The 27,085-nt window shown below is 35.8% G+C and overlaps 1 protein-coding gene across 1 annotated transcript in view; it reads left to right on the top strand.

Moving 5' to 3' along the window:
• Positions 1-17,417, top strand: part of LOC139687036 (cytosolic 10-formyltetrahydrofolate dehydrogenase) — a 36,210-nt gene extending 18,793 nt beyond the window's left edge. Inside the window, exons 10-16 of the mRNA XM_071584140.1 lie at positions 490-711; positions 3,244-3,437; positions 4,563-4,756; positions 7,673-7,792; positions 11,627-11,877; positions 12,285-12,484; positions 17,311-17,417. Of these exons, the coding sequence (XP_071440241.1) occupies positions 490-711; positions 3,244-3,437; positions 4,563-4,756; positions 7,673-7,792; positions 11,627-11,877; positions 12,285-12,484; positions 17,311-17,366 (1,237 nt within the window). The 3' untranslated portion in view covers positions 17,367-17,417. The remainder of the gene's footprint in view (positions 1-489; positions 712-3,243; positions 3,438-4,562; positions 4,757-7,672; positions 7,793-11,626; positions 11,878-12,284; positions 12,485-17,310) is intronic.
• The last annotated feature ends 9,668 nt before the right edge of the window (positions 17,418-27,085 follow it).

Below are 27,085 nucleotides of genomic sequence, written 5' to 3'. Positions count from 1 at the left end.
AAATTGAGAAATATATAACATTCACCGAGATTAGTGTTATATTTTTATTCCATTCCGAGAAATTTTCTAATTGCCTTCATAACAGGAAAATCTCAGAAGTAGTCTTGCATAACAAGTGCTTGTATGGCAACACAGTATTTCATCTAAAGTGAGCGATTGCTAGAGGTATTATCAGAGGGTGTGTAATCTTGAGTTGCGTTGGAAATGTATTGTCAAGTTTACTGATGTGATGGGTGCAATAGCCTTGTTATTTATATGATAGATAGTTTTTTTTTAATATTTGGAGATGCAAGCAAATGTATTTCTGTATAATTGAACATTTGTATATTTTTGTGGCATTGAAATTCATTTTACAGTTTCATTTTTGGTAATTCTAACAAACTCTTCATGAAAATATATATTTAATCTTAATATAAGATAGAATATATGAGAGTAAGTACATCAAAATGGGAACACTCATACCATCAATTTAATTTATTTTCCCCGTAGGCTTGCTGATCTGATGGAAAAACACAAAGAGGAATTGGCTACCATAGAGTCATTAGACTCAGGTGCAGTTTACACTCTTGCACTTAAAACTCATGTTGGAATGTCAGTTGAGTCTTGGCGTTACTTTGCTGGATGGGCTGATAAAATTCATGGTGAGACTATACCAATATCTCGTGCCCGGCCCAAGTGGAATTTGTCTTACACTAAGAAGGAGCCATACGGGTGAGTTTACATGAAAATAAATGGTCAAACTGACAATAAAGTGAATTATTGTCTTGTGTGCCACAATATCCATGAATCTAGTCACAGTTTATTAGGATATTATTAATTACCTATCTAAATTTTAGTTTCTCCATTCATAGTATATAGAAAAACATTTATGAAAAAATTGGCCTTTGGATGTCAACATGAATGTATATTTTGTCATCTTTGGAATTCATCATTAGCGAGGCTTTGTTTTCAGATTTTGTTGGCCTGTTAACTCAAAAACAATGAATCTAATCAACACAAATTTTAATCCATCATGCTATTACCCTGAGAAAATGAACTCATACTTTTTGCTCAGTCCTGACTCATTGGAAGTGACACTTTATCAAGTTTATTTAATTTTTCTCTTGACACATATTAATACAAATATTGTTAATAACTCTAGATTTAAATTCTTGCATTTTTTTTTAAATTCTCATCTAATATTTTTCCTAAACTTAATCATTTGCAAAATGAAAACGCCAGCAGTAATGGTGGAAAAATCAAAATCTTATGATATATCCTATTTTAATCCTATAGAAAGTATCTGAAATGATTTTATCAGATTCATATTACTGAATAAAAGTAAATGTCTTGCGCTGTTTTAAGTGAAAATTTTAGGGGTGACATATCCAAAGATATTTATAATTAAAACTACTGTTCATATTATCTTAAAATAATCTAATTTAGCCTCTTGAAATTTATTTATGAAATGAGTACCGTCCTGTATCGATATTTTGTGATACAAGGGTGGTCCCAGAAGTAACCAGCCTGATCTGTTTCAATTGAGTGTTTAGCAAAGTTTCACAGCGACAAAGCAGAATTTTCGTCCCGTTTTATAATCATGAATGAATGGGTCTATAACAATGCATCCATTACTTCACATCCAAGTCCATCAAACCAACCAAGAACCATAAAAACAATGGATTCAAAAGGGAGAACCGGCTCCAAAGAAGGCCAAGACTGTTTCATCTGCAGGCAAGGTCATGGCGTTGGTTAATTGGGATACTTTTCATTGACTATCTTAAAAAAGAAAAAAACTATCAACAGCGAGTAATATGCAAACTTATTGCAATGTTTGAGCAAAGAAATCAAGCAAAAGCAGTCACATTTGGCTAAAAAGAAAGTGTTGTTTCATCAAGACAATGCACTAGCCTGCAAATCCATTATTGCAATGGCCAAAATTCATGAATCAAAGCTTGAATTGCTACCTCATTTACCAGATCCAGCCACCTTGCATTATTTTCTGTTCGTATAAATGAAAAAATGGCTCAGTAGTCAAAGATTTTCCTACCGTGAAGAAGTGATGTTAGCAGTTAATGGCTATTTTGAGGAGTAAGACAGTTCTGTTTATAAAAAGGGTATCGAACTCATTGAACATTGCTGGGAAAAGTGAGTAAAGCTGAAAAGAGATTAGGCTAAAAAGTAAATACATTCGTTTCCAAAATTTATTGTTTTCTTTGTTAGGTCAGGGACTTCTGGGATTACCCTCGTGCATGTAATACAGGAACCTTAAGGTATGATAAGCTAAAAGAACTATTATGGATTCTAAGTACCATAATTGATGAGTTATTCAGGTAGTTTATTTGTAGTAAATGAAACATTTGTTTTATTTGGAGTAATTTAGATTGTAGCTATTCAGGTCATTTATAATATAATTTCTCCTGAATAAATAGAAATACATGGACATTCCTATTACACATTGGCATTCAGAAGATTGTAGAGTAAACAAATGTCAGCAGCTCTTTAGGAAACTGGTAAAAGTTCATGTTTTGACATTGGTTCTTTTTCTTTTATTTGTAATTTTATTAATGTGACTGGTAGAATTCTAGGTTATCAACCCGAAACTTAGCATTTTGAATCCTAAATATATATAATAATACAATGTTAACACAAAGTTAGAGCACAAAATGAGGGTCTATATTTTATTATTAGAGCTCAGGGGGTCATAAAATATAAATTTTCTTTCCAATGTGACATTCTTCTAATTGTTATTAGAATTCCCTCAGCTTTGAAAACAATTGCTTCATCTTTTTGGTTAGGCACTCTCCTTGGCTGACCATTCTTAATTTTGTTTCTTGATAGTGCTCTTCTTGAAATCTTTTTTCCCACTTATAGATCCTCTATGTGTTGAGTTCTTTTGCAATGAATACAGTGTAATGTGCTTTGAACAGTCCTCTCATCTTTCATTTCTCATCCTACTCTTTATGCTCACCGGAAGTGCCTGAAACTTCACATGGAGGTAAAAGTGACAGGAGATGAATAGTCCATAAATAAAATCACAAGAATCATCAAGAGGGTTTACCATGATGACTCTAAAATATCAAGTATATCCAGGCTCATTCACATAGCTGGGAGTGAAAACAGAAGTATCGTACATCTTGTTTGAATAAGCACTTTCAAGGAATACCACATATTTTAAAATAGGAGGTTAGAATATCAAACGAAAGGAGCACCATTATCTTTTTCTATGATAATTGTATGAATTTTACTTTGTCATTTGTACAGTGTCTGTGGCATCATTACTCCGTGGAACTATCCCTTAATGATGCTCTCTTGGAAAATGGCTCCTTGCCTGGCAGCAGGGAACACAGTTGTGATAAAGCCATCTCAGCACTCACCACTCTCTGCTCTAAAATTTGCTGAATTAACTCTTGAAGCAGGCTTTCCACCTGGAGTGATCAACATTCTAACTGGAACAGGTAAAACTAAATAATTAATTAATTTTTGTTATGGCATCCAATGTTATCACAATGTTCTGAACATTTAAGTTGTATCTCAAATCTTGTCTTAATGTCTTACCTCAAAAGCGCTGTATTCAGAGAATGAAACTTTTTGCTCTTAGAAAAACTGATATGATTTTTTGATGTGTTATATATCTGCTGTGCTGGTATGTGTTATGTATCCGATGTGTTTAGTTTGACGAAGACTATTTTATACCTACTTAATGACCAATAAAATTATTACCATGGTGCTGTGAATTGTTTGGCTACTGTCCATGAGGGCCTGCCATGGGCATATCATTATATAGAGTAGGATGTTGCTTAATGAGCAGCTCACAGAGGGAGTTATTCACATTTGGGCATTTTTTATTTTTACCAAAAATGAGTCGCTCAGCGAGTGATTGTTTACATAATGATTGATGAGGAGAGGGGAACTCCCAGAATGATTGTGCACCTGCTATTTCAGTTTGTGTTTAGCACTGGCTCTGCTAGCATCTTAGTGTCACTAGTGGTGATACATTTTTCCAAACTTGTTTTCAGATGCATTATTTTTTATTTCTTAGTGCAATGTTTAATAATATTTGATCATAGTTTTAAAAATATCCCTGAAGAAAATGCCACAAGAAGTTATACATAAGAGAATAAAAATAAACATAGAAAAAAATTAAAAGTAAAATCACCATTACTTGAATTCTTCTTGAAGTTCTTGAATTCACGCACCAGTCAGTAATGAAGGCTAAATTAAATGAAAGGAATGAGAAGTAAAATATTAAATATGAAAATAATATCACTATATGCTTAAACTTGCTCCAAGCTCCCACCGCATTACAATGTGATACACAGGCCTTGGGACATGCCGCAACCAATGAAGAGGAACTATACTGTCATGCCATTATCTATTGTCTTTTCAGTTCAATTATGGGTTTCTCAGTTGCTACACTTTTTACAAATAGTCTCTAATAATCTTGCAAGTTCTATTACATAAACATAGCTCCACTCTATGAGTAGAACTGTGCCATATTCTAAGTAGCTATTAATAGAATTTTAACTCAGTCTCCATCACAAACTATAATTGTACACTATTTGCTGCTTGGGATTCTACAGGTTCTTTAGCTGGCCAGGCTTTGGCGGAGCATTTGCAGGTGAGGAAACTGGGATTTACAGGCAGCACCTTTGCTGGGCAAAAAATTATGCAGGCATGTGCCAACTCCAATTTGAAGAAGGTCTCTTTGGAGCTTGGAGGAAAGTCACCTATGATTATCTTTGAAGACTGTGATCTTGACTTGGCAGTGACTATGGTATTTATACAAACTAATATCAAGTTCTTATGATAGCTAATATAAAATGTGTCTGAAAAAGTTTAATCAATTTTTATGCATGGGATGTACTAATAGATGGAGACATCTCCCAGCAAAAGGGGTGGCAAAACTTTTGTGCTGACGGGAAAATTTAACTGCTTATATCTGGATGCAGTGAAATTACAGTATGGCAAGTGTTCAAAATACCCTCATATTTGCTAGCTGTATTAAGGGCTAGCAAATATTAATTTTTGATTGATGGAACAATAATTAATTAATGATTTGATAATCACTTAATAGGCAATTAATGTAGCTTCTAGATACACTGGACAGCATATGCTGGGAATAATTTAAGAGAAAGTTACCAGGATGTTAACCATGAAACTGTTCATAATAATTTATCATACAATGAAATGGTTATGGATTATATTTATAGAATGGATTGTCATGATGCAAGAATGTACTGTAATTCACATACTAAGATGAACTGTGATTTTTCCAGTTACAATTTACGAAAAATGGTTCAATCAGGCTGAAAAGGATCATCATTTTTTTAATATTGACACTTTATCTGGAAGCATGGAATTGTTAAATTAAAAATTAGCAACTAAATAAACATTTAATCATCATAGAATCCCAGAAATTTGTCATCACTGCTGCTAAAATTATATTTTCAGTTATTTTTACTGAAGTTGTCTCTTTCGTCATTCTGGATATCATCTTCACTTCTATCAAGTGAATTTCAAATTACAAATATTTAAAAGACTTTATAATAGTTTCACTTTAAACTTTCTGCCAAGACTTTTTCATCCAGTCACAAACACTAAAAGTAGACAGCTGTTTCTATCTTTCCATCCATGTGACTTAGACTACTTCATCCAATATTTATACATAAATCCCTTGAATGGGTGTTTGGCTGAAACATCCGGGGGGTGTAATGGAGAAGTTAATCCATGTGGAATCGCAGCAAGTGCATCGTCATCAAGTGCATCAAGTTCTCTGGCAAGGCTTTTTGCCAATTCCATTTTCTGGGCCTTAAACTGACCGCACTCTAATGAAGATGATTTCTTCAGAAGAATGCCTGAACCATATCTTTTGTTAACACATCACCTCGCCATCAATCCAATCTATGTGATGAACATGAATATAAATTCCATGTGGATTAATACATTTTTGTTTTGAACTGTCAGCTCAACACACAAGAACTCTAGTATAGTGTGTCTTCTCATTACCTGAAGTCTTAAATCATTACTCTCTTAACAACTTAAACAATCACTGTTACATTTGATGAAATGTAAAATTTCAAGGGTACCTCATTCATGTTCCCCATTTGTCCTAACTTGAAACATACTTTTTCTCATGTTTATGATGTCTGTGTGTAATCCTTTAACTTTTCTTTCATATTCAAGTGGCAGTTTTTGTGCCACTGTAGTTCTCATACAAATGCAGATATTATTTATCTTCCTGAATCCCCCTCAACATCAAATTGTCCTGGACAAATTGGCATTGTATGCACCTATCACTAATTTTCTCAGTTAATTAAAACTATATTTGTGGAAACATTGATCCCCTTCATCCTGTGATTTATTATCCAGTTCTGAATATGTTCCTCAAACTTTGGCTGATTAGTAGCACATTAACATAAAGTTTTTTACTCTGATCTACATTCACTAACTCGGCTTTCTGCTTCCTCAATTCTCAAATCATTGTCTCAGTCAGAGGGGCCAAACTGCCTTTCAGCTGCCCTGTTTCTTTGTGACAAAGCATAGCTCATAACTTCAAGTTAAATTGCAGTAGCGCATGAAAATCTTCTTTCTTTTGATCCCATGAGGTTTTATAATTTTAAATTTGTACAGCACTTAGTTTCTGTGTGTTAAAAAATATATGCATACTAAATAGAAAGGAGGGTATTATGCATTGAATGACTATCACAATACTTATGGTTGAGAGCATGTACAGGTATGTAGACTCTTTAGTTTACTGTGAGAGATACAATATTTGCATAGAGGGGCAAAATCCCCATTAGCCCAATGCATATGTGTTTCACAGCGGCACCACACATGAGATGAAAGTAAACACCCTCCTTTGTTTATATTTACGATTTATTTAGGAAATTGTTAAGAAAGTGCCCCCAAGGAAATAATAAAGCCCTATGCTTACAACTGGCTCAAAACAATGTTATTATTAACATTTCTAATAAATGTAACCATTGTCTATGCCTAATGAGGGAAAAATACTTTTTTGTAGGTGTTTACTGTGAATCAGCTTGAAACTCAGATGATGAAGTTATATCCATATGCCCTCAGCCCATAGGACATAATCTGATTTTAAAATAAAGATGTGCATCTTATGGGCCAGGAAATATGGCAATTTATTTGCTTATTTTGATGATGGGCATCAAAAACATGTGGCATCATCGGCTACAGGTTATTCATCATGTCTTCAAAATATATTGATTTCAAGAAGACTTAAAATTTTTCAGCATTTTTCTCTGCAAACACTCTGCTTCCCAGTTATACCTAAGGGGATTAGTGCGTAGGGTGAGACCCCTGTTTAAGGTAGCTGTGCTTGCAATGCCTAAAAATTTTATGAAAACATTCATTTTCTAATAGTCTGAGATGCATTTTAATCATCATTTTCATCATTGTAGACGTGCAAGTTGAAGCTTCAGGTACAAAAATTCCTTCGAAAAAATTGGATAAAAATTATATGATAACATTCACAAAGAGAAGGCAGTTGATGTACTTGTATGCATAGGTATTCATTACTGTGTGGCACATTTCTGTTCAGTTTTGCACTTTTTGTAAAATGCTTAAAATATCATGCATATGTTTGCTTAATTAATTCATAATTCTCTTTAGTGGCTTTCATGATAATGTTGCAATGTTTGGTATCATTGTTTTTTCTGTTTGCTAGGCCATGAGTGGTGTGTTCTTCAACAAAGGGGAAAATTGCATTGCTGCCGGAAGAATCTTTGTTGAATCATCAATACACGATGAGTTCATCAAGAGGGTTGTAGAAAGAACCAGAAAAATGGTAAGTTGCTAATGTAAGGACAATTTGGTATCAAAGGACATGAATTGCGAGTTCTCTTGTCATTTGCCCCCATATGTATTTGCATGATCAAAAATAGGATGTTGGAAACCTTTCCCAAAAGCAAGAATATTCCAGTTTATTCCATGATTTAGTTTCCATGAAAAGTTATGTAGAGGCACAGCTAGTGGAGGATGCATTAATTAAAAAACAAAATTTCATAGCTTGGACAAATGATTAAATAGTTGTGTCTTAATTGATGTATTTAAGAATGTGGGTAGGTGAATGGATTCTCATATGAGGATGGTCCCAGAAGTATCCGACCCAACAAAGAAAAAAATGAATTTATTTTTCAACAATCTCCTTTCAGCTCTATGCACTTTTCTCAGCAATGTTCAATAAGTTTGATACCCGTTTTTATAATAAGAACTGTCTTGCTCCTCAATATAGCCATTAACTGCCGGCATCAATTCCTCACGGTTGGAAAATCTTTGACCACCAAGCCATTTTTTTTTGCAAACAGAAAATAATCCGAGGGGGCTAAATCTGGCAAATATGGTGCATGAGTCCCCTTGACTTTGGACAGTGCCTAGTGCATAGTCTTCCAAATTCAAGGCCCCATTTGATTCTCCCCGTAGATGGTCACCAAGTGACCGAAATACCGGTATTGGAGTTCTTCTTAATTATTTTTATTGGCTGTAGCATTCTCTTCTTGTGACAATTTCTTCAACAGCCAATAGCTCCACATCCTCTATATGCTTTATAGATTGCATACTTTCTAATACAGTGATATTTTTTAAACAACTGCTGCCATCTCTAGGTCAGGCTGGGTACTTATGGAGCCACCCTCGTATGTAGGTCTGTTCTGGAAAGGCTGATGATATATTTTTTAATTTCTATAATTCATTGCACAAAAGTGTTCATATTTCATCAGTGTAGATTAGTGGTCTCCCCATTGATCAATGGGTAGGTGTAGATTGGAGGCTTTTAAGATGCTTGAATGGAGAAAATAAAATTGACCTGAAGGAAAATGAATGATAAAGTCCCAGACATAGTAAGGGATAGAGATGGTGTTTGAGAGAAATTCTGAGAAGGCAGGTGAAGTGGATGCAGGAGATACTAAGAGGCAATGGGGTTCTGATGACTGCAATAAAGGTGAGAGTTGCAGCTCACTTTCCCAGCATTCTACCCTCCCATCATTTGCAGCTGCAGCCTTAGCTTCATGCCACATTACTCATTGTTTTGCAGTCCTTGCATATGGCTATCTTTCCTTTTTTGGTTTGGGAACTGAAACTGAGCTAACAAAATCTTCCAGACTGATTCCACTTATATGAGTTTTATGAATTGGTCTGTAATAATTATTCCTGTCACACTTTTCTAAACCCTTAAGAGTTCTGCAAGAATGTTATCTATCCCCACAGCCTTATTTGATTTTATTTTCCTTAATACCCTTTCTATCTTGCAATCAAGTATGCCTTGCTATCCTCGTCTATGGCATATTCTCTTTCTATGTCTAAGGTTGCTGGTCTAATGCCTTGACCATATAAATCCTCTGCATTATTTCTATCTCTCTTGAATGTATCCAGAATTAATTAATAATATTCCTGTTATATCTTTGATAGTGCACTGTATTGTACTTACTTTCCTGTGTAGTAATCAATTTCACACTGCCTCTGTAAACTCTCAATCACCTTTCACTATGTCTTCCATCATGATTCTTTTACTGTATTTATTTTCCTCCTGAATTTATTATTTATCTCTTTGTATTTCATTCTACCTAGTTCTGTTTACACATTTCCCTATTTCCTTGCATCTTTCCTTCCATCCTTCCATTTATTCTTATCTTTAGCACTTATCTATATTCCTAATAATCTCATCTGTAAAACTTGGTTTCCTTGTCATTTTCCTATTTACAATTCCTATTATTTTTCTTGTGGTTTTTGATATCCGTTTTTGAGATTTCATCTTTCTTTGACTGTAACCAACTTCCTGTCCTCATTCATGAATTTTTCTCTCCTTCCTTCACATCCTGATCATTGTTTGTACATTCCATTTCCTCATCCATCTACCCTGTTAAATGTTCTGGAATAACTTTATCAGCACCAAATTATGATCTGAATATGCATTTCTCCTGGAATGCATGTACAATGTGAATCAATTACCCTGTTCCTAATTCTATACCTATCCACAATTTAATCAAAATGATATTTCTCTGATTCCCTGGGAATTTTCCGTGTATACCTCTGTCCATTTTGGGGGTTGAAACCAAATTTAAGCCATGCTTACACCATTTCTCTTACAGAAATCTATTGCTTTCTCCCCATGGTCATACGCTGCTTCTAATCTGTAACATCCTGCTTCACCCCACTTATCCCTTTACCCACCACCATATTCTAACCCTCCATTACCATCAATTATTTTCTCCATATGAGTACTTATTGACACCTATGTTTGAACAATGACCAAGTTTGTTTCTTCACTTTTACTTCTACTGATAATATTGCATGAATCACCTGCTCTATGTTTACTATGCTTTCTCCTGCCCTTTTCCCAATAATATTGTCTTCCATTGCTGGCTCTCATCCCTTGTGCAGTATATTTCTCTATAACTGTTCCTCCAGTGTCTTTTCATCTCACCTCCCACAGCCATAACATGCCCATATTTCCTCTCTCCATCTCTCATTTAAATTTTCTAATTTTTGTGGCCTCAGCATTGTCCTTTCTTTCCAAGTCCCGGTTCTAAATAGTTTGGCCCTCTTCTCCCTTTCTTCTACTGCCAATGTTGATTCGGCTTTGCGATGAATTTGCATGACGAAGACCATGGAAGCCTTGCCTCTCCTGTTGATGGGCACCACACACAGCTTAGTGGGTTGAGCTCTGAAGTTGTCAGGACTCATTCTCATAGTTGTATCCATCAGAGAGTTGTGGGAGAAATAATTGAGGTTTTCTCCCATTGCCTTCTTTAATAGTTTTTTTATGCAACGGCATCACTGGCTACCCCAATGGGCTCAAATGCATTTACAGCCATTTCACTGAGAAATATACCTCTATGGTATGCTAACTACTTTTATCTGGTTTCTACCCATTTCACCTATTTGGCATTGGTGACCTTACCAAGAGCAATTGTCATTGTTCTCACCAGCTCAGCTCATAGCTCTATTGGTCATTCAAACATGCAAATCTTCCCACAACATCATGGTTGTAGTCCATGTGGTGAGACAAGTAAGCATGAAATTTGAAAGTATTTCAAATGAATTATGGAATATGATCATCTTCAGGTTTTTACTTATTGCTGTCCAATCATGTCACCACATGCATTTGAGTTGACTAGAGAATTAGTTACTATGCATGTTTAATGGGAATAGTAAAATTTCCATCAATCATGATGGATGCATCCTTGATTTGCAATTCATAACACGTGTGACCAAAATGAAACCATGAATTTGAAGATGTGAAAATTTGGGTAAAATTTTCTGAGCTTGAGAGAAATCAAAAATGGATGCCTATAATTTTGTTGAGCTGAGTAATGCATACTTTCCAGGGTATTTTGTTATTTTTTTGAATAAATAAATATTTGGCAGATTTTAACAGTCTTTACTATACATGCTTATTGTGCTAATGAAGTCATTCTTATAATTAAATTAGGCATATCATTGTCCAAAATCATTAAATTTTCAATTATTATTCTGAGGAAATACTTATATGCTGAGATGTATAGCTCGAGCCTAAGGAATATGATGTCTTAAGATCTAATTATAAATTAATCCACTTATTCTCTTTGGTGCTAGTAAATACTGTTGGTCCATTTTATTGCTTAGTCATCAATTTTTGGAACAGGTCATTGGAGATCCGTTTGATAGAGGAACACACCATGGACCGCAGAACCATGCAGCTCATCTCAAAGCTCTCTTGAAGTATTGTGATATTGGAGTGAAAGAAGGTGCTCAGTTATTGTGTGGTGGGAAAAGAGTTGACCAACCTGGATTTTTCATGGAACCCACAGTGTTTACAAATGTGGAAGATTATATGACTGTAGCTCAAGAGGAATCTTTTGGACCAATTATGCTGATCTCAAAGTTTAACTCAGGGTACGAGGTGTAACGCATTCAACAATTTTTCAATGATTATCTTGGTAGCTGAGTGATAAATGTATAATACCATTAGCTGAATTATATGATTTGGATATTTCTTATATTAATTCTAACTTAATATAGTAATGCTTATTTTGATGCATGAGAATAAAATTATCCCTTTATTACTGTAATAAAATCACTGCTATTCATGTTACCATGTATCCTAATGTGAGCATAGGAATTTACTTTAAAAAATTATGTTGTGTTCTACCATTTCATAAGTATAAGCCAAGTATTGGAGCTACTCAGTGTGTAATTGAACATTTTCGTAATATCCAGTGCTTGTGTTTTATCTTCTATTTATTTTGAGCTTTTTATTGAATGAATATGCATCATTGTTAAGTAATTTTTTTTCTCCACAGTGATATTGACTTATTGATACACCGAGCTAATAACACAGAGTATGCCCTGGCTGCAGGAGTCTTTACAACAAATATTAATAGAGCATTGCTTGTTGCTGACAAAATAGAGGCTGGTACTGTTTTCATAAATACCTACAACAAGACAGATGTTGCATCTCCATTTGGTGGTTTTAAGCAATCAGGATTTGGTAAAGATTTAGGTAAGTCAATGGCATTCAGAGCTCACCTGACTACATGTAATTATAACCTGAATGGAATGAGACAGTATATGTGTTCTTCTTTCTGTACACCTTCTTTTAAACTTTTATCCAATCACTTTATGGGTAATCACTTTATGCCGCTAATATGGGCCCTTTGTTCTGAAAAAACTATATTTTTGAAACCGTGCTTAGTAAGTGTTTGATGGAAAGTTTTTCTTAGAAGTCAATATTTTTGCAGTATATTTTTTTAGGATACCCGGCTATATATTAAGCATATTTTCAAAAGACTCAACGTTTTGGCCTTCAGACTGATAATGTCATAAGGAGCTGATTGAAAAGTTCATTTTATTTATTGCTCTTATATGTGTTGACTATCTTGATATCTTCTCCAAATAGATGAAAATTATGTTCCTCAACTTTTGCCGAAATATTGACCTCATTAGCTTGTTTCTTAGTTCTGATATGAAATCCTCCAAAATGACTGAATTCACCCACTGGATTCAATCAATCCTGACTGAATTCACCCACTCAATCACTCTTTCATGCCTCCGCAGCCTGATATTAATTGGCCATTTGGCTTGTCGTGCATAGATTGAGCCACTGGCACACTGAATCTCATACAGGAGAATTGAATGTTTGGAGAAGTGGGATGGTACCTTTTCCAATACACTTTAGATCTATAAACATCCTCACTGAACCAAATCTGGTCTCAAACTTTCTATAGGATATGAGCTATGCAATTAGTTATTTCCAAAATTTATTGCAGCTTTGTGAAGACTATCCATTTGATTTGAACTTTTATGAATATAAAATTGTACCCATTTTCATGTAAAACCAACAAATAAGCTCCTTTTCCTTTTGAGTCTTTTGCAAACATGTTCAATGGAAAGCAGAAAATCCTGAAAAGGTTATGAAGCAAAAATATCTTTTTCATATTTACCATCTTTCTAAATTGTAAATAAATGGAGAAAAATAACCACTGAAATAATCCATCATCATTGTGGGTTATTAAGCATGCACTATATGTAAATGCTCTCCAAGATATCCGGTAGTCTGTAGTCATTTCATTGCCAAATATGTAGTCACTTACCCTAGTACTGGCAATGGGACTGACAGAAAACAGAATATCTGGGAGAGTGTTTATATTTGCCTGATGATGCTGGGTTATTATTGGTGCCTGTCATTCCTCAGTTAAATATGTTTTTGAATATCCTCACTCTGATGTCTTTAAATGCTTTCAAAATATAGTTCTTCATTGGCTGCCATTATTGGTCTTCCCTTCTCTAGTTCCTTCCATCAATATCTTCAGTAGACTGCTGGGCATTATATAGCCGCCAGTTATTTTTCCTCTGCTGGTGTTACCATCAGTGGTGGTTGGTGGGTTACACTGTAGTGAGAGCTGGGCCAATATTTACTCTTCTTTTCCAATCTAATGTATATTAAGTGTGTTTGTTATTGTTAATCATGATGATAACATGCATGGTGGGTAACATACTAATATTTAAAATCTCAAAGGGAAAGAATTTGGCCAACAGGATGACTTGGGCTTCTGGCAAAAAAGTATATCATGTGCTCCAACCAGAGGTTTTTCTTAATTTTGTTATTTTTACATATTTTAATGTGTTTACTAAAAATTATATAATACCTGAGATTCCTTATTTTTGATTACAATTATTAACACAATAATAATAATAAATATTTATTTGTATAGGTATTATATCTGCGATAAATACATGATATAACTTAGTTTTTGACAGAAAATATGACATCGCAAGTCAAATACAAGTGAAGTAGAAAAACACCAACATTAAATAAGTACACTCAAATAGAAGTATCTCAAATTATGGCAAATAGCCTTATCCATTTGAAAAAAAATCATCACTCTCCAAGAATTCATGAGTTGAGTAAATGAGTGAGGTCGGTAAAAATTGCTTTACTATGTCTTTAAAGAGATGGTACTCACCACTTCCTGGCTTTAATGCAATAGAGGAATGTCAGTGAGCATGCGAAGGAATATTTAAAATTTTTGTAGAATTCTTCTCATAAATAAAAGAAGCCTACATAAACTTTTGATGATTGGAAAAGAAATACTTAGTTATTCCACCTATATTTTATTAAAAATGACCTAGATTTTGACTTACGAAGTCATCATCAAGTGTCATCATCCTGATGATGACTTTGTAAGTCGAAACCTTGGTCGAGTGTAATAAAATATAAGTGGAATAACTAAGTATTTCTTTTCCAATATGAATCGCTTCCACAAAGTGATGCCTCAACCCATTCTATTCAACTTTTGTTGATACTCTACCAAAAGAATAATAACATTTAATGAAAGTGAATATCACCTCTTACTGAAAAAATGACATCGTAACATCATTTATCACAATTCACAAATGTGAAGTCAAAACATAGACGGGGGGCCAAGGGAGGAATTTTCCAAGTGATGGCAATAGCCATTTACCAAACCCACATCTCTAGCTATCCATCTCTTGGGATGTAAAATCTTTCAATTCATTCTTTGAAATGCCAGTGGGTTTTGGGAACAGGGAGACTGAGCTGGTGACTGTAAGATATTGGGTGTGGTGAAGGCACTGTGGAGCTATGCCTATTTTGCTAAATAAACATTCTCAGTTGTCACCTTGATAAAGGACCTCTCAATTATGAAGAGAAGCAGACAGCAATAGCTAATAATTTAGAAAATTAAATGCATATGGGAATGTGGGAAATGACAGGAGTAAAGAGAAATTGTGCATAGTAGTAATTCAATATAGTGAAATTGACCTGTTGCACAGGTTAACTTCCTATATGAATAGGCTTCTTTGGTAAGGAGGCAGGAAATGGTTGATGTTCATCTGATTACAATTCAGCAGTGTTTGAATGATAGCCATGAAGAGGAAGGAAAGAATTATTAAAAAGTTGGTTTGCTGAAATATATGAAAAGATGAGGCATGTCAAATATTTACACATCTTTTAAAGTTAAAACAAGTTATTTATTTATCAGTTGCTTCTTCATTAAATGGAAATATATCAGTGATTTCTATCTTATTCAAATATTCCGTCTGGAAAATACTAACTTTATCTGGTGTCCAGTCTGGGGTTCAATTCTTTTAACCCTTTTCATGTAGCATAAGGGTGAAGGTATCATCTAGCAGCCTACTGTGAGAATTTACCGGAGCAAGGGCCGTTCAGTAAGTCCATAGGAAAAACAGAAAAACAAATTTATTTTTGGTAGATTTTTCAATGTAATCCTTATAGCTCATATAATTCCTTCTACAATTTTTTTTAGCTCAATACACTTTTCCCACAATTTTTCCAACTTTATTGAGCCATCCAAAAAGAAAGATTTTGGAAGTTTCTCATATCTGTGCTCACAATGACCTCCTTATTAGAGGTAAATCATTTTCAGCCGGACCATTTTTTCAAGTTTGGAAATGGAAAAAAGTCACTGGTAATCTGAATCTGTTAGATAAGATGGATGTTGTGCATGATAATTTGAAATTTAATTCCATAAATTTTGTTATTGAATCTGCCCAGGTGTGTAACCTTGCTCTCAATTTGATGGGAGAGAATCTTTTTGTTTGTATAGGTGGACGTTTTTTCTTAATTTCTTTGATCAACCGGTGCAATTGTGATTCATAATACTATCCATTTATTGTTTGCTCTATTTGCAAGCAATTTATTTAAATGATTCTGCGTGCATCCAAAAAAACATGGCCATCAACTTATCAGCTGACTTCATGGTCTTTGCCTTCTTCGGAGCTGCATTACGTTAGAAATCCACTGTTTCTTTGTCTCTGGTGTGTAGTAGTTCCATATGCTGTATTTTTGAGGCAGAAATCCATTAGGATTGCAACAGAGAAAACAAGTCTCTGAATCGACCACATGATTGTGTTTTTTATCCACTATGATCAAATGCAGCACTTATTTTACCAAGATTTTTTTAATGCCCAATTTTTGTGCAAAATTGAAAACAGTGTACATACCTAGAGATATATATGCCTATGGCCCTGACTGTTCCATGAGCTTTGATTTGTCCAGGAGTGAAAACCATGTCAAAGATTTTGCCAATCATTTCGTTGGAAGTCACTTCCACTGGATGTCCCGACCGATGTTCATCATGTATGGATGCACTGCCATGTTTAATCTCATTTGCCTACACCTGATCCAACTTAACTTTGATCTATTTTAGTGTTAAACCTTTTAAATAGAAGTGTTTGTTCACCGCACGAAACATTACTTTTCATTTTTCTAAATAAACAAAAGTATTTGTCTGCAATCAGCCATGAAAATGAAACCATGTGATGGATATAGATGAAACAGCAATCTAGTGAGAAATGAGACCAAGTAAAAGCAAACCTTTATGGGTGCTATGACCTCTCATCTCTCAAATACTATCTACATCTCTCAAATCTGCTAAGGGCTTATTGAACGACCCATGGATGCTCACAGTATGGGAAGTGTTAATGTGGTTTTTGAGGACATAAACTAAAAAAATCACACATGTTATAGTTTGATACTTAGAAAGCAGGTGCTCTAAAAGTAGTAATGTGCTCACATTTCATAGAATATGGAATACAAATAAATATTATGTATATTTTTAATGATTTCAGTTCCCAAAACTTAGTGGTTATTGCATTGGAGAGAGTTTAATGGTTTTATGAATATTTCAATGTATTTATGGAAAAGTCTTTTATGCTCTCTTCCATTATTTACATTGAAATAGTTTTAAAAGGAAATAATACTAACTGTGAAGATTCTTAGCATAAAACCTCTCAGTATAAAATGATTTTGCAACCTACTTTAATTAAACTTAATTGATATTTCAGGAATGGAGGCTCTTCATGAATATATGAGGACCAAATGTGTCATTGCGGAGTATTAGAATTCTGTGATTTTTAATAAATTTTCAAAGTTTATAATAATATAAGTGGTTACTGCTTGTGACAAATCCTTCCCTTTTAAAACCCTTCACTTAAGATTTCCTGTTTTAATTGTCAGGATTTGGTTATAAAAGCCTTAAAAATCAGGTGGAACAGGAGAGATGGGCAAAATACATTGTAATTGTAATTCAGATGCATGGTTCCAATTAATCCATAACATTATGTCTATGATCCATCAAAAAATTTAATTTATTGAAAAAATAGTTTCAAGATACGAAATAAATCTGTTGACCATGATTAAAAATTATTATTTAATAATAATCCATTCATGGGCTATTCTTGAAAATGGAGAGGCTCAAATATTATTGCAGGAAATATTGATGTAATTTAACCATTTGTAGACAAATTTCTGGTCTATGGTAGCATAATTAAAAAAAAATGCAGAATTAAGGGCAGCATATATTCATTTCATCATTTTTGTCAATTTATCTCAGGAATAAGAAATGTTGATTTCCTTTAAGAAACAATAACTTCTTAAAAAGAAGTCTGAGAAATTTTATCTTCTGCGCTCATGGATATATCCTGCAAAATAATCTTTCAATAAGAGATAGCTAGCATGAAGCTGAACAAATATTATTTTTACTCTAGGATATTAAATTAATATTGACAAGCATTGGATTTATTTTGAAGAAAAAGTAAGAATCCTATTTCCAGCTTCATCTAAAGAGGCAGAAAAGCCATCTTCAAAATAGCTTGCATCAATTTTGGAACAAAGGGACTTCATCATTTCACCACATTACTCAGAAGTTGCTCATCTGCTAATTTGGTTATTATATTATTTATTTCCTTCCGTCATCCGGCTGTGCTAGTCTCGTTCATCCCTACTGCAAACCTTCCTCTTCAATTTTTTTTTGGTTGAATTCCTTAACCCATGGGTTTCATGCAAGTCAAAAGCTTAAACATGTCATGGTTGTTATAACTTAAATTTAAGGTTATCAGCATTAATTTTATTTCTCTCAAAACCTTAATCTCCATGCAATCAATTACGCTTCTGAGATGTTTTTAGAATAATAATAATAGTACTACCATTTTCTAAAAGGTATAATAAATCTACAAATATTATTCATAATCATGCTTGGAATTTATATGAAAATTTGTTATAAATAAAAGTATGATTGCAGTGAAGATATGAATTTCTGTTGAAGATGAAAATTTCTGTTTGCCTGAAATGTGTTTAGTGAATTGTCATGGCTTCGCAAAGCCCTCTTCCGGCGGTCACTGCTCTTGGCATTTCGTAATGTGCTTTTATTTTCCCATACAAATCCTGAATGACCTTCAAGTGGTTTCCGCCCAATAAAAGGTTGTATAAAAAGTATCGGGAACAATTTTTTTGCCGTGAATGTACATGCGATGTACAGGCTTGGTGGTGGGGGTCATAGGTTCAACATGCGCCAAGCGCCAGTCCTCTGTGAGAGTTCGTTCGGGCTAGATCGTGTTTTGAGTGGACCCCTGTCGAGTGACTCGGTGTAAGCACAATATGCAGCTAACGATTGAACAGCGATACGCCATCGAATATTTGGTTGACTGGGGAAATCGGGTACTGAGACGTTGGCCATGATTTGCCAACTGTTTAAGGATGAATACATGTCACAAATTGCAATTTTGAATTGGCAAAAGCTACTCAAAGTGGCCGAGGGGGTGTGGAGGACGAACCCCACGCTGAACGGCCGTCAAGAATCGATGACAACTTGAGCGAGAAGTGCTGAATTTAGACCGTCGCTAAAGTGTACGCATGATCACGCATGATATTGGCATTGATAAAATGACAGTGCACACCATTGTCACTGAAAATTTGGTGATGCGAAGATTTTCGCTAAACTCGTCCCGAAGGTTTTGAGATCCCAAGGTAACGAGCTACCTAACGAGAAACGGCATCGCGAAGATTTCCTAACCCTCTTACAGTCCCGACTTGGCACCAGGTTGTATATTTACCATTCCCGAAAGTGGATTCCTCCCTCAAAGGGCACCACCATGGACCTTAATTGCCATTCTGGGACCCTAAGTGCGAAACTTTTCCCGATACTTTTTATACAAACCTTGTATAGCTCATTTTGCTATCCTATCATCATCGTCCGACGTCACTCCCTTGTACATCTAGGTAAATTGTGAAATCTAAGCCGTTTCAATATGCCAAAAACGCAATGGCAATTACGCAACAACTACGAGTGATCACGCGACAAGGTTTTGCAATTTTGAATTTTGAGGCAACATGGTTACGGAATGAAATGGGGATGTAATGCCCCACAGATGGCAGGATAAGACATCTCAAATAATTCATATTTTATTTGTTAAACAGTTCATTTTTGTTGTGACATGAACGATAGCATTTTGTATTAAAATGTATTAAACATACGAGATATCGCTTAATTGTATTTCAGATGCAAGGTAAACAAAGAATGTGTATTCGATATCAATAAAGTATCGAAATTTCGTCATTCCGCCGCGTGCTCTCGTTAGTGCCAAGTGCTCTGCATGGAAAGTCCCTTTCAGGAAATACTTGCAGAACACTTACGGTAAGTCTTGAGTTGAGAGAAATTGACTTATCTACTTACTTTTTCATGTTTCAGTGTTGGATCATGTTATTCCTGTACCCGTTTTCAAAATGCATTCAATTAAAAATTGTCTCATTTGGAGTTGAAATGTTTATCCGATTAATCATATCATAATAATGATTTGTTGAGGAGATTATTGCATGCATGTTTGATATAGTCGAATAACAGCTGAAATTTACCGCCTCGTCTACTCTTGGCAAAATAGCCGCTACAATATCGGTATTTGTTATTATTATAAATCCTTATAAGGAATAGGGAATTATATGATTTCAATTCCCTTAATACTCTTTCTATCTCGGCATCGAGTAAACATGGACTCAAGCTCTCTTCATCCAAGTCATTTCCTTTTTCTATGCCTAACCTTGCTGGCCTAATGTCTTTACCATACTTTTCTTCTGTATATTCCTTCCATCTCTCTTCCGATACTTCTTTCTTGTTATTCCGGTTAATGCCTCCAAGTTCCATTTCCTAAACCGTCTTCCCTGTTTAATCTTCTTGAATCGGACGTCACAATTCATTGTTACTAAATTATTAACTCAATACAACCATAATACCATTACCTATTTAAAAGTTTTTGTCTGCGTGCTGCTCAGAAATGACTGGTTGGAGGAATTCTGTATCTTTCATTTATAGAGAAACGTTTTTTCGCCGGTAGATTTTAACATGTAGGTAACACAATAGGATTACCGTGATGGCATATATTATTAACACAGAATCAGTTTAACTTAGCATATTACGTGGAGGATCATGGTAAAATGTGTATCAATATCATAAATTTTGAAAAATTAAAGACCTGGAAATTTACTCAGTAGGTCTAGACAGTCGTAGATGATTCGGAATTTGTTTGTCAGAGAATTTGGGGGATCCCTGATAATTCACCAAGGTGTTGAGTTCTTAAGTTAAATCTATGGATCTGCCTACTGATGTTAAAACTCTTGGGGTATGCCCCAGGAAGACGAGTGAAACTATGAACTACGCAGTACGAAAATAGCCCGTTCAAGGTCATTCCTAACTCTTAAACGCACAGCGCCGCCATATTCCCTTTGGACTTGTGTAAAATGGAATAAACGGGGGCTAGTTTTCAAAACTGTAAGCATCTTTTAATAATTCTTAGACATTATATATATTTATTTACAGGTATAATATCAAGAATAAAAATATATTTCTACGTATTAAGTCTAGGAATAAACACATTACAATCCCACAAAAATGTATTTTCGCCTTCAAAACCGTGGTAGGTGATATATTATCGTGACAGAATATAAGTTTCTTTTTCCAAGTATTAATACATCCAGCAAGTTAGGTGTAAGGATGTAGCATAACTGTTGCTGAAAGGTAAGAAATAAACCTCGTTTCATTCCGCCAAACCATCCTTGATCGTGTGACTTTCCTTCAAAAAACAGAAAAATTTGCACGCACATGAAATTTGGAATAGAATCTCTCTTCTTTTGTGCATCAGCTAATTTTTATTGATACGTACGTCATTAGCCTCGTATGCCATCGGACATGCAATACTCCTCCGACCCACTGCTTTCCTCTCCAAGGCGAATGACGATAGGCTCCACGATATTGTTTCGTGCGCATTGCATTTCTTGGTCCCTAAGTCCTTTAGCATGCCGACCGCGTGCAATACAATCTTTCTTCGTCACCCTATTCAACGCCTTATGGCTAAGTTTTTTCTTATCTCTAAGTGAGTAACGTGTTCTCTTCTGGAACATCTCTCTTCACTTAAGCCCGCACCAGCACAATTGGGCCGTACCGGCAGTGGTTGGGTGGCAGACACGTAACTTCATGCTCCATTTCCTTGGCAAAGTTGTGAAGCTAGTAGGTGTTTTCGGCATGTTTTTATATCCGGAAGTGACGGAAATTCATCCCGTGTAACTATTGGATTGTGTGCTAAATAATTTTCCGGTCAAACTGCTGAATAATATCTATCTTTCTCCAGTTAGGATACAGAGGCCGGTGGCTTCTCTATCTGCAGGGAGTGGCAGCTGGCGTTTTCCAAAACAATCGCACAGCCTTCCTCTAAACAGTTTCGGAGTTTTTCATCTCGGGATGCTGTCAGAATTCGTGGAACTCTTTCCACCTCGGAAAAATAGCTTTTCTTCCACATTGAATCCTGTATCGGCAGATCCTTCGAGTGCTGTTATCAATAGGGAAATTCGACGGGTTGGCACTTTCTAAACATCATCCCCTAAAGATTCTTGCCTGATGTATGTTTTTTGTATTTTTCTGATATGTCCAGGTCTCGTTCAACGCGAATTTCTAGCCTGCCGCATTCTTTTTTTAGAAAAGAGATTTTTGGAAGAAATTCCGCTCTTGCATTGGCCATGTCTCCTGGTTCCACCAAAACGTTTCAAATTGGCAAATTCGCAGAAGAGTGACCCCAAATTCTAAAGAACAGAGCTATTTGATCCCTTGAAATTGATTTTCTCTTCAAGAATGGTTCAATTTTTCTGATGATGTGAATTCAACCTCGTCGTAGAACTGTAGCACTGTTCTACGAACGACTTCCTTGTCGAAGTTGCCCATTTATTTTCATCTTTTATTTTCCCTTTTACTTTCTCCTGGAATTTCAATGGTTAAGTCTTCTCCCTCGGGTTCTGCTGCATGCACTACTCGCTTTACAATACACTTTTTGCTACAATTTTTCTTCCCTATGTCCTACAGCCTTCACATGGTGGAAGGACTCGTGCGTTCTGACGACCCTTACAGCTGTGCTGGCGGGGTCGTGACGTGTGCAGTGCAATGATATTTGCTCCTTGTAGCCGAAAAAATTTGGGTCGGCATAGACTTTGCAAATTATACAATTTTGTGTTTCATTAGTTCTCGCGGAGAAAGGGATTTAAGCATCACCAACATTTGGTTTAGACCCCACAGAAGGCGAAGGTACGCATGGAAAATGCGGGGGGAATCACTAAATTATCAGTTAGACTATACACGTTTTGCATAAAAAATATTGGAAAAAGTTCCTGGAAAATAGATTTACTACCTTGATCAAAAAGTTCCCCGAATAACCACCGTGTGGCGCTCCCATCGTTCCGATTTGAGTTCTGTTTTTTTTTTTAAATTGGTACATCTGTTGTTGATATTCCCTTTAAATCTTAGTGTCATAACTTGACATTTGCAAAAGTTACGTAGCCAAGAGTACATCTATCTCTGTGTGTGTTGGCGATTTTTTACAATTGCAGAAATGGATTTAAATCTGCAACTTGTATTAAATTTTGCGTAAAAAACGGATTTAGTGGCGCACGGACGTTGGAAATGTTGGAAAAGTGTTTCGGCAACGATTCTCTAAAAAAAAACGGTCGTTTACCAGTGGCACGAGCGGTTCAGAAGTGGTCGTGAGTCAATCGAAGATGATGAACGCAGTGGCAGACCATCGACATCGAAAGTCGGTGAAAAAATTGATAAAGTAAAAGAAATGTTGGTCAATAACCGCAAATTAACCATCAGAGAAATAGCGGAGGACTTGAACATTGCCTATGGATCCGCCCAAGACATTGTGGTTAATGATTTGGGTTTCCGTCGTGTAGCATGCCAAAAGACCTCAATTTCATGCAAAAAAGAGACCGTGTTGACGTCGCAAAAGACATGATTTGCGAGGCTGAATCCGATCCCACATTCATCAAAAGGATCATTACTGGAGACGAGACGTGGGTTTATGAGTACGACACGCAATCCAGACATCAGGCAAGTGAATGGCGTTCACCAAATGAGCCGAGACCAAAAAAACCACGTCGTTTTCAGTCAAAAAAGAAGGCAATGCTGACGGTTTTCATGGATTACAACGGTGTAGTGCATCATGAATTTTTGCCAGAAGGCCAGACAGTAAACAAAGAGTATTATTTGGGCGTTATGAGACGTTTGCGTGAAGCAATTCGCCGAAAGAGACCAGAAATGTGGGCAGAAAACTCGTGGATTTTGCACCATGATAACGCACCGTCGCACAGTGCTATCATTATTCGTAATTTTTTGACGAAAAATGCAACAAATACCATCCAACAGCCACCGAATTCACCTGATTTGGCTCCCTGTGACTTCTTTCTGTTCAATCGAGTTAAAAAACCATTACGGGGAACGCGTTTTAGCAGCCGAGAGGAAGTAATGGAAAAATCGCAGGAAGCACTGATGGACATACCGAAAACCGAATATAAAAAATGTTTCGAGGATTGGATCAAGCGCTGGCATAAGTGTGTTGCAGTCGATGGGGATTACTTTGAAGGGGACAATATAGATTTAGATGAATAAACTTGTATTTTTAATTTTCTGAATAAATTCCGGGAAATTTTTGATCAAGGTAGTATTTCAAATATTGCTACAACTCCTCGAAATTCTTCAAAATACTCGTACAGCCCTTGAGCCAGCTTTTCCACGGCTCGAAGGCTCTCTGGTAGGTGGGCTCCGGAAGGTCCTTCAGAGTCCGCGTACAAGCTAGGGTCCCAAGGTGTTCTCCTTTGAGGGAATCTTTCATTTTTGGGAATAAGAAAGAGTCTCCTGGGGCCAAGTCTGGACTCTCCAAAAAGTCGGGGTCTTCTTCAACGCATTGCAGAAGGCCTTCGCAGGCAGACTCTCGACTCTGCTCTTGGTCGTCCGTCATGACCGTCGGCACGAGTTTAGTGCAGATCTTTCGCATCGCCAAATTTTCAGTGATAATGTGCATTATCATCTTATCAATGCCAATACGATCCGCGACCATACACTCACTTAACAGACGTTCTAAATTCAGCACTTCACGCACATTTAGGGACAAAATTGTTGCTCATATTTTTTATACAAACCTTATGTTATGGTTAGGCACAGATCGAGGAACAGCGTGATCCATTCTCACAGTTTCCTGGGAGCGGGTGTGAACTCGGATCACTGCTTAGTAATTGTGAGGTGTAGCGTCCGATCAAAAAAGATAAAACAGGGAAGACGGCTTAAGAAATGGAATTGGCAAACATCAACAGGAACCGCAAGGAAGGCGTATCAGTTGGGAAGAAAAATGGGAACAGATCAAAGAAGGGATATCGAGGGCCGCACACGAGATTATAGTAGGGTAATGCCTAAGTATTCAATTGAGTCTACATTTAACATTTCGGTGTCCTTGATGCAGTAGGCGTTTGGGGAGGGAATTGCCCTTTTTCCAAAAAATTCTCACTGCACCCTTTTCTTTTTCCGATTCTTTTTTAAATTTTCTGCTAATATTTTCTGTTTGAATTCACTTAACGCTTTTCGAAATTCCTTCCCAGCCCGAGATATCTTATAATCGTTAGTGATGTCATTTCTTTTGTTACTAGAGATATCATTCCTAATATGTTTCATCTTAGCGTCTCATAGCCTTTGATGTCAAAATGATTTTATAACATCCGTGTTGTACCTTGAATCTAGGTTCCCTGTTTTATAAATTTGATTCTGTATTATCTTTCATGAATTTACTGGGAATGAACCATTTGACTGCTGAGCGCGTGATTCCAAGGATATTATCCCACGTATCCTCAGTATTATGGTGTTGACTATCTTTCTTGAACTTTGCAAATTGAATCTGTAGCTCGCATTTGAAGCTATAATAGTCCCCTTCTTTTACCAAGTAACTTTTCCTTTTAGGCTTCTTATTTCGGAAGTAAGATGGAAATTTATTGAAAATAAACAAGGATAATTCAGGAATAATCCTAGCCGAACCAGAAAAAGTCAGAGAGATGGAAGGAATATGCAAATAAGCTGTAATGTGTGGCATTAGGCCAGCGAGATTGGGTAAAGAAGGAGAATATGACGTAGATCAAGACGCATAGTTCTAGGCCTACTCGATGTTGAGTTAGAAGAGGGCATCAAGGGAGCTGAAGTCATATAACCCCGTGGGGCCAGGCAACATTCCCGCAGTACTACCTACAATTTTATGGAAAGATATGAGGAAGAGTTTTTATGGACTAATTTATGGCATTTATGAGGAAAGGTTTGGCCGGATGACATTGTTAGATCAGTTTTAGTTCCAATCCCGGAAAAGGGAAAGGCAACCATACGTGAGGAGCAGAGAAAAATGAGTTTAGTTTCGCAAAAATCTAGTGTTTCTCAGAATCATGAATAATATAATGGTAAGCAGGGCATATGAATACTCAGGGGATGGTTAATTTTGATTCCGGGAGAGAAGCTCGCGTGATGCCATAGCGGAAATGAGGTAACTAATAGAGAGGAACATAGAATTCAATCGGGATGTACTCGTATTTGTCGGGTTGCGTTCATTTCGAGAATGCATTTCATAGAGTTCATTCTGTGTAATTAATGAATATTTTGCAGAAAATGGGGGTGTATTGGCGGGATAGGAGACATCCGCGACCTGTGAGTGACTCATATTGACGAATGGAGAGCTTTTTTATACAGTCATAATATAATAAAAAGGTTGACCAAAACGACAACAACTCATTTCGGTGACCCCAGCCACCTTCATCAGGAGAGGAGGAGTCAATGGCAATAGGTAGATATATATATATATACACATATATATACATATATATATATATATATATATATATATATATATATACTATATATATATATAGAGGTCTTTATTTGGGTGAAATTGAGACGTAATGGTCCCTTCTTCCATTAAACCCATCGTCGTGTACATATTATATAAGGCATCAAATTTATAATTACATGCATATATACACATAAATACATATAGACAGACACAAATTCATTATGCACAGATTTGCAATGGATATAGATAGATAGATAGATAGTGGTCTTTATTTGGGCGAAGGAGCTCTGTGGGGGTGTTAAACAGAAGGTTGTGCGTAATCAGTGATTGGTTGTTGAAAGAAAGGTGTCAGCTAATGTGAAAATTTCAGTCCGGGGGGGTGGCAGGATTTAAACGGATAGTACTTACCGTATTTTCCCATCGATAACGCGCACCCAGAACTTCGTAGTTATCATGAATTTGTATAGATACCGCGCGTCCAGGGCTTCATTGTTATCTTGAACGCGTATATGCTTGAACGAGTATATGCCGCGCGTTTATATATATATATATATATATATATATATATATATATATATATATATATAAACACGCGAGTAGTATATATATATATATATATATATATATACATATATATATAAACCATAAA

Source organism: Hetaerina americana, unplaced genomic scaffold (genome assembly GCF_022747635.1).
Source record: "Hetaerina americana unplaced genomic scaffold, ioHetAmer1.1.p SCAF_16, whole genome shotgun sequence".
Taxonomy (NCBI): Eukaryota; Metazoa; Arthropoda; class Insecta; order Odonata; family Calopterygidae; genus Hetaerina; species Hetaerina americana.
The sequence above is the reverse complement of the archived record's forward strand: the minus strand, read 5'-3'. Positions and strand labels throughout refer to the sequence as shown.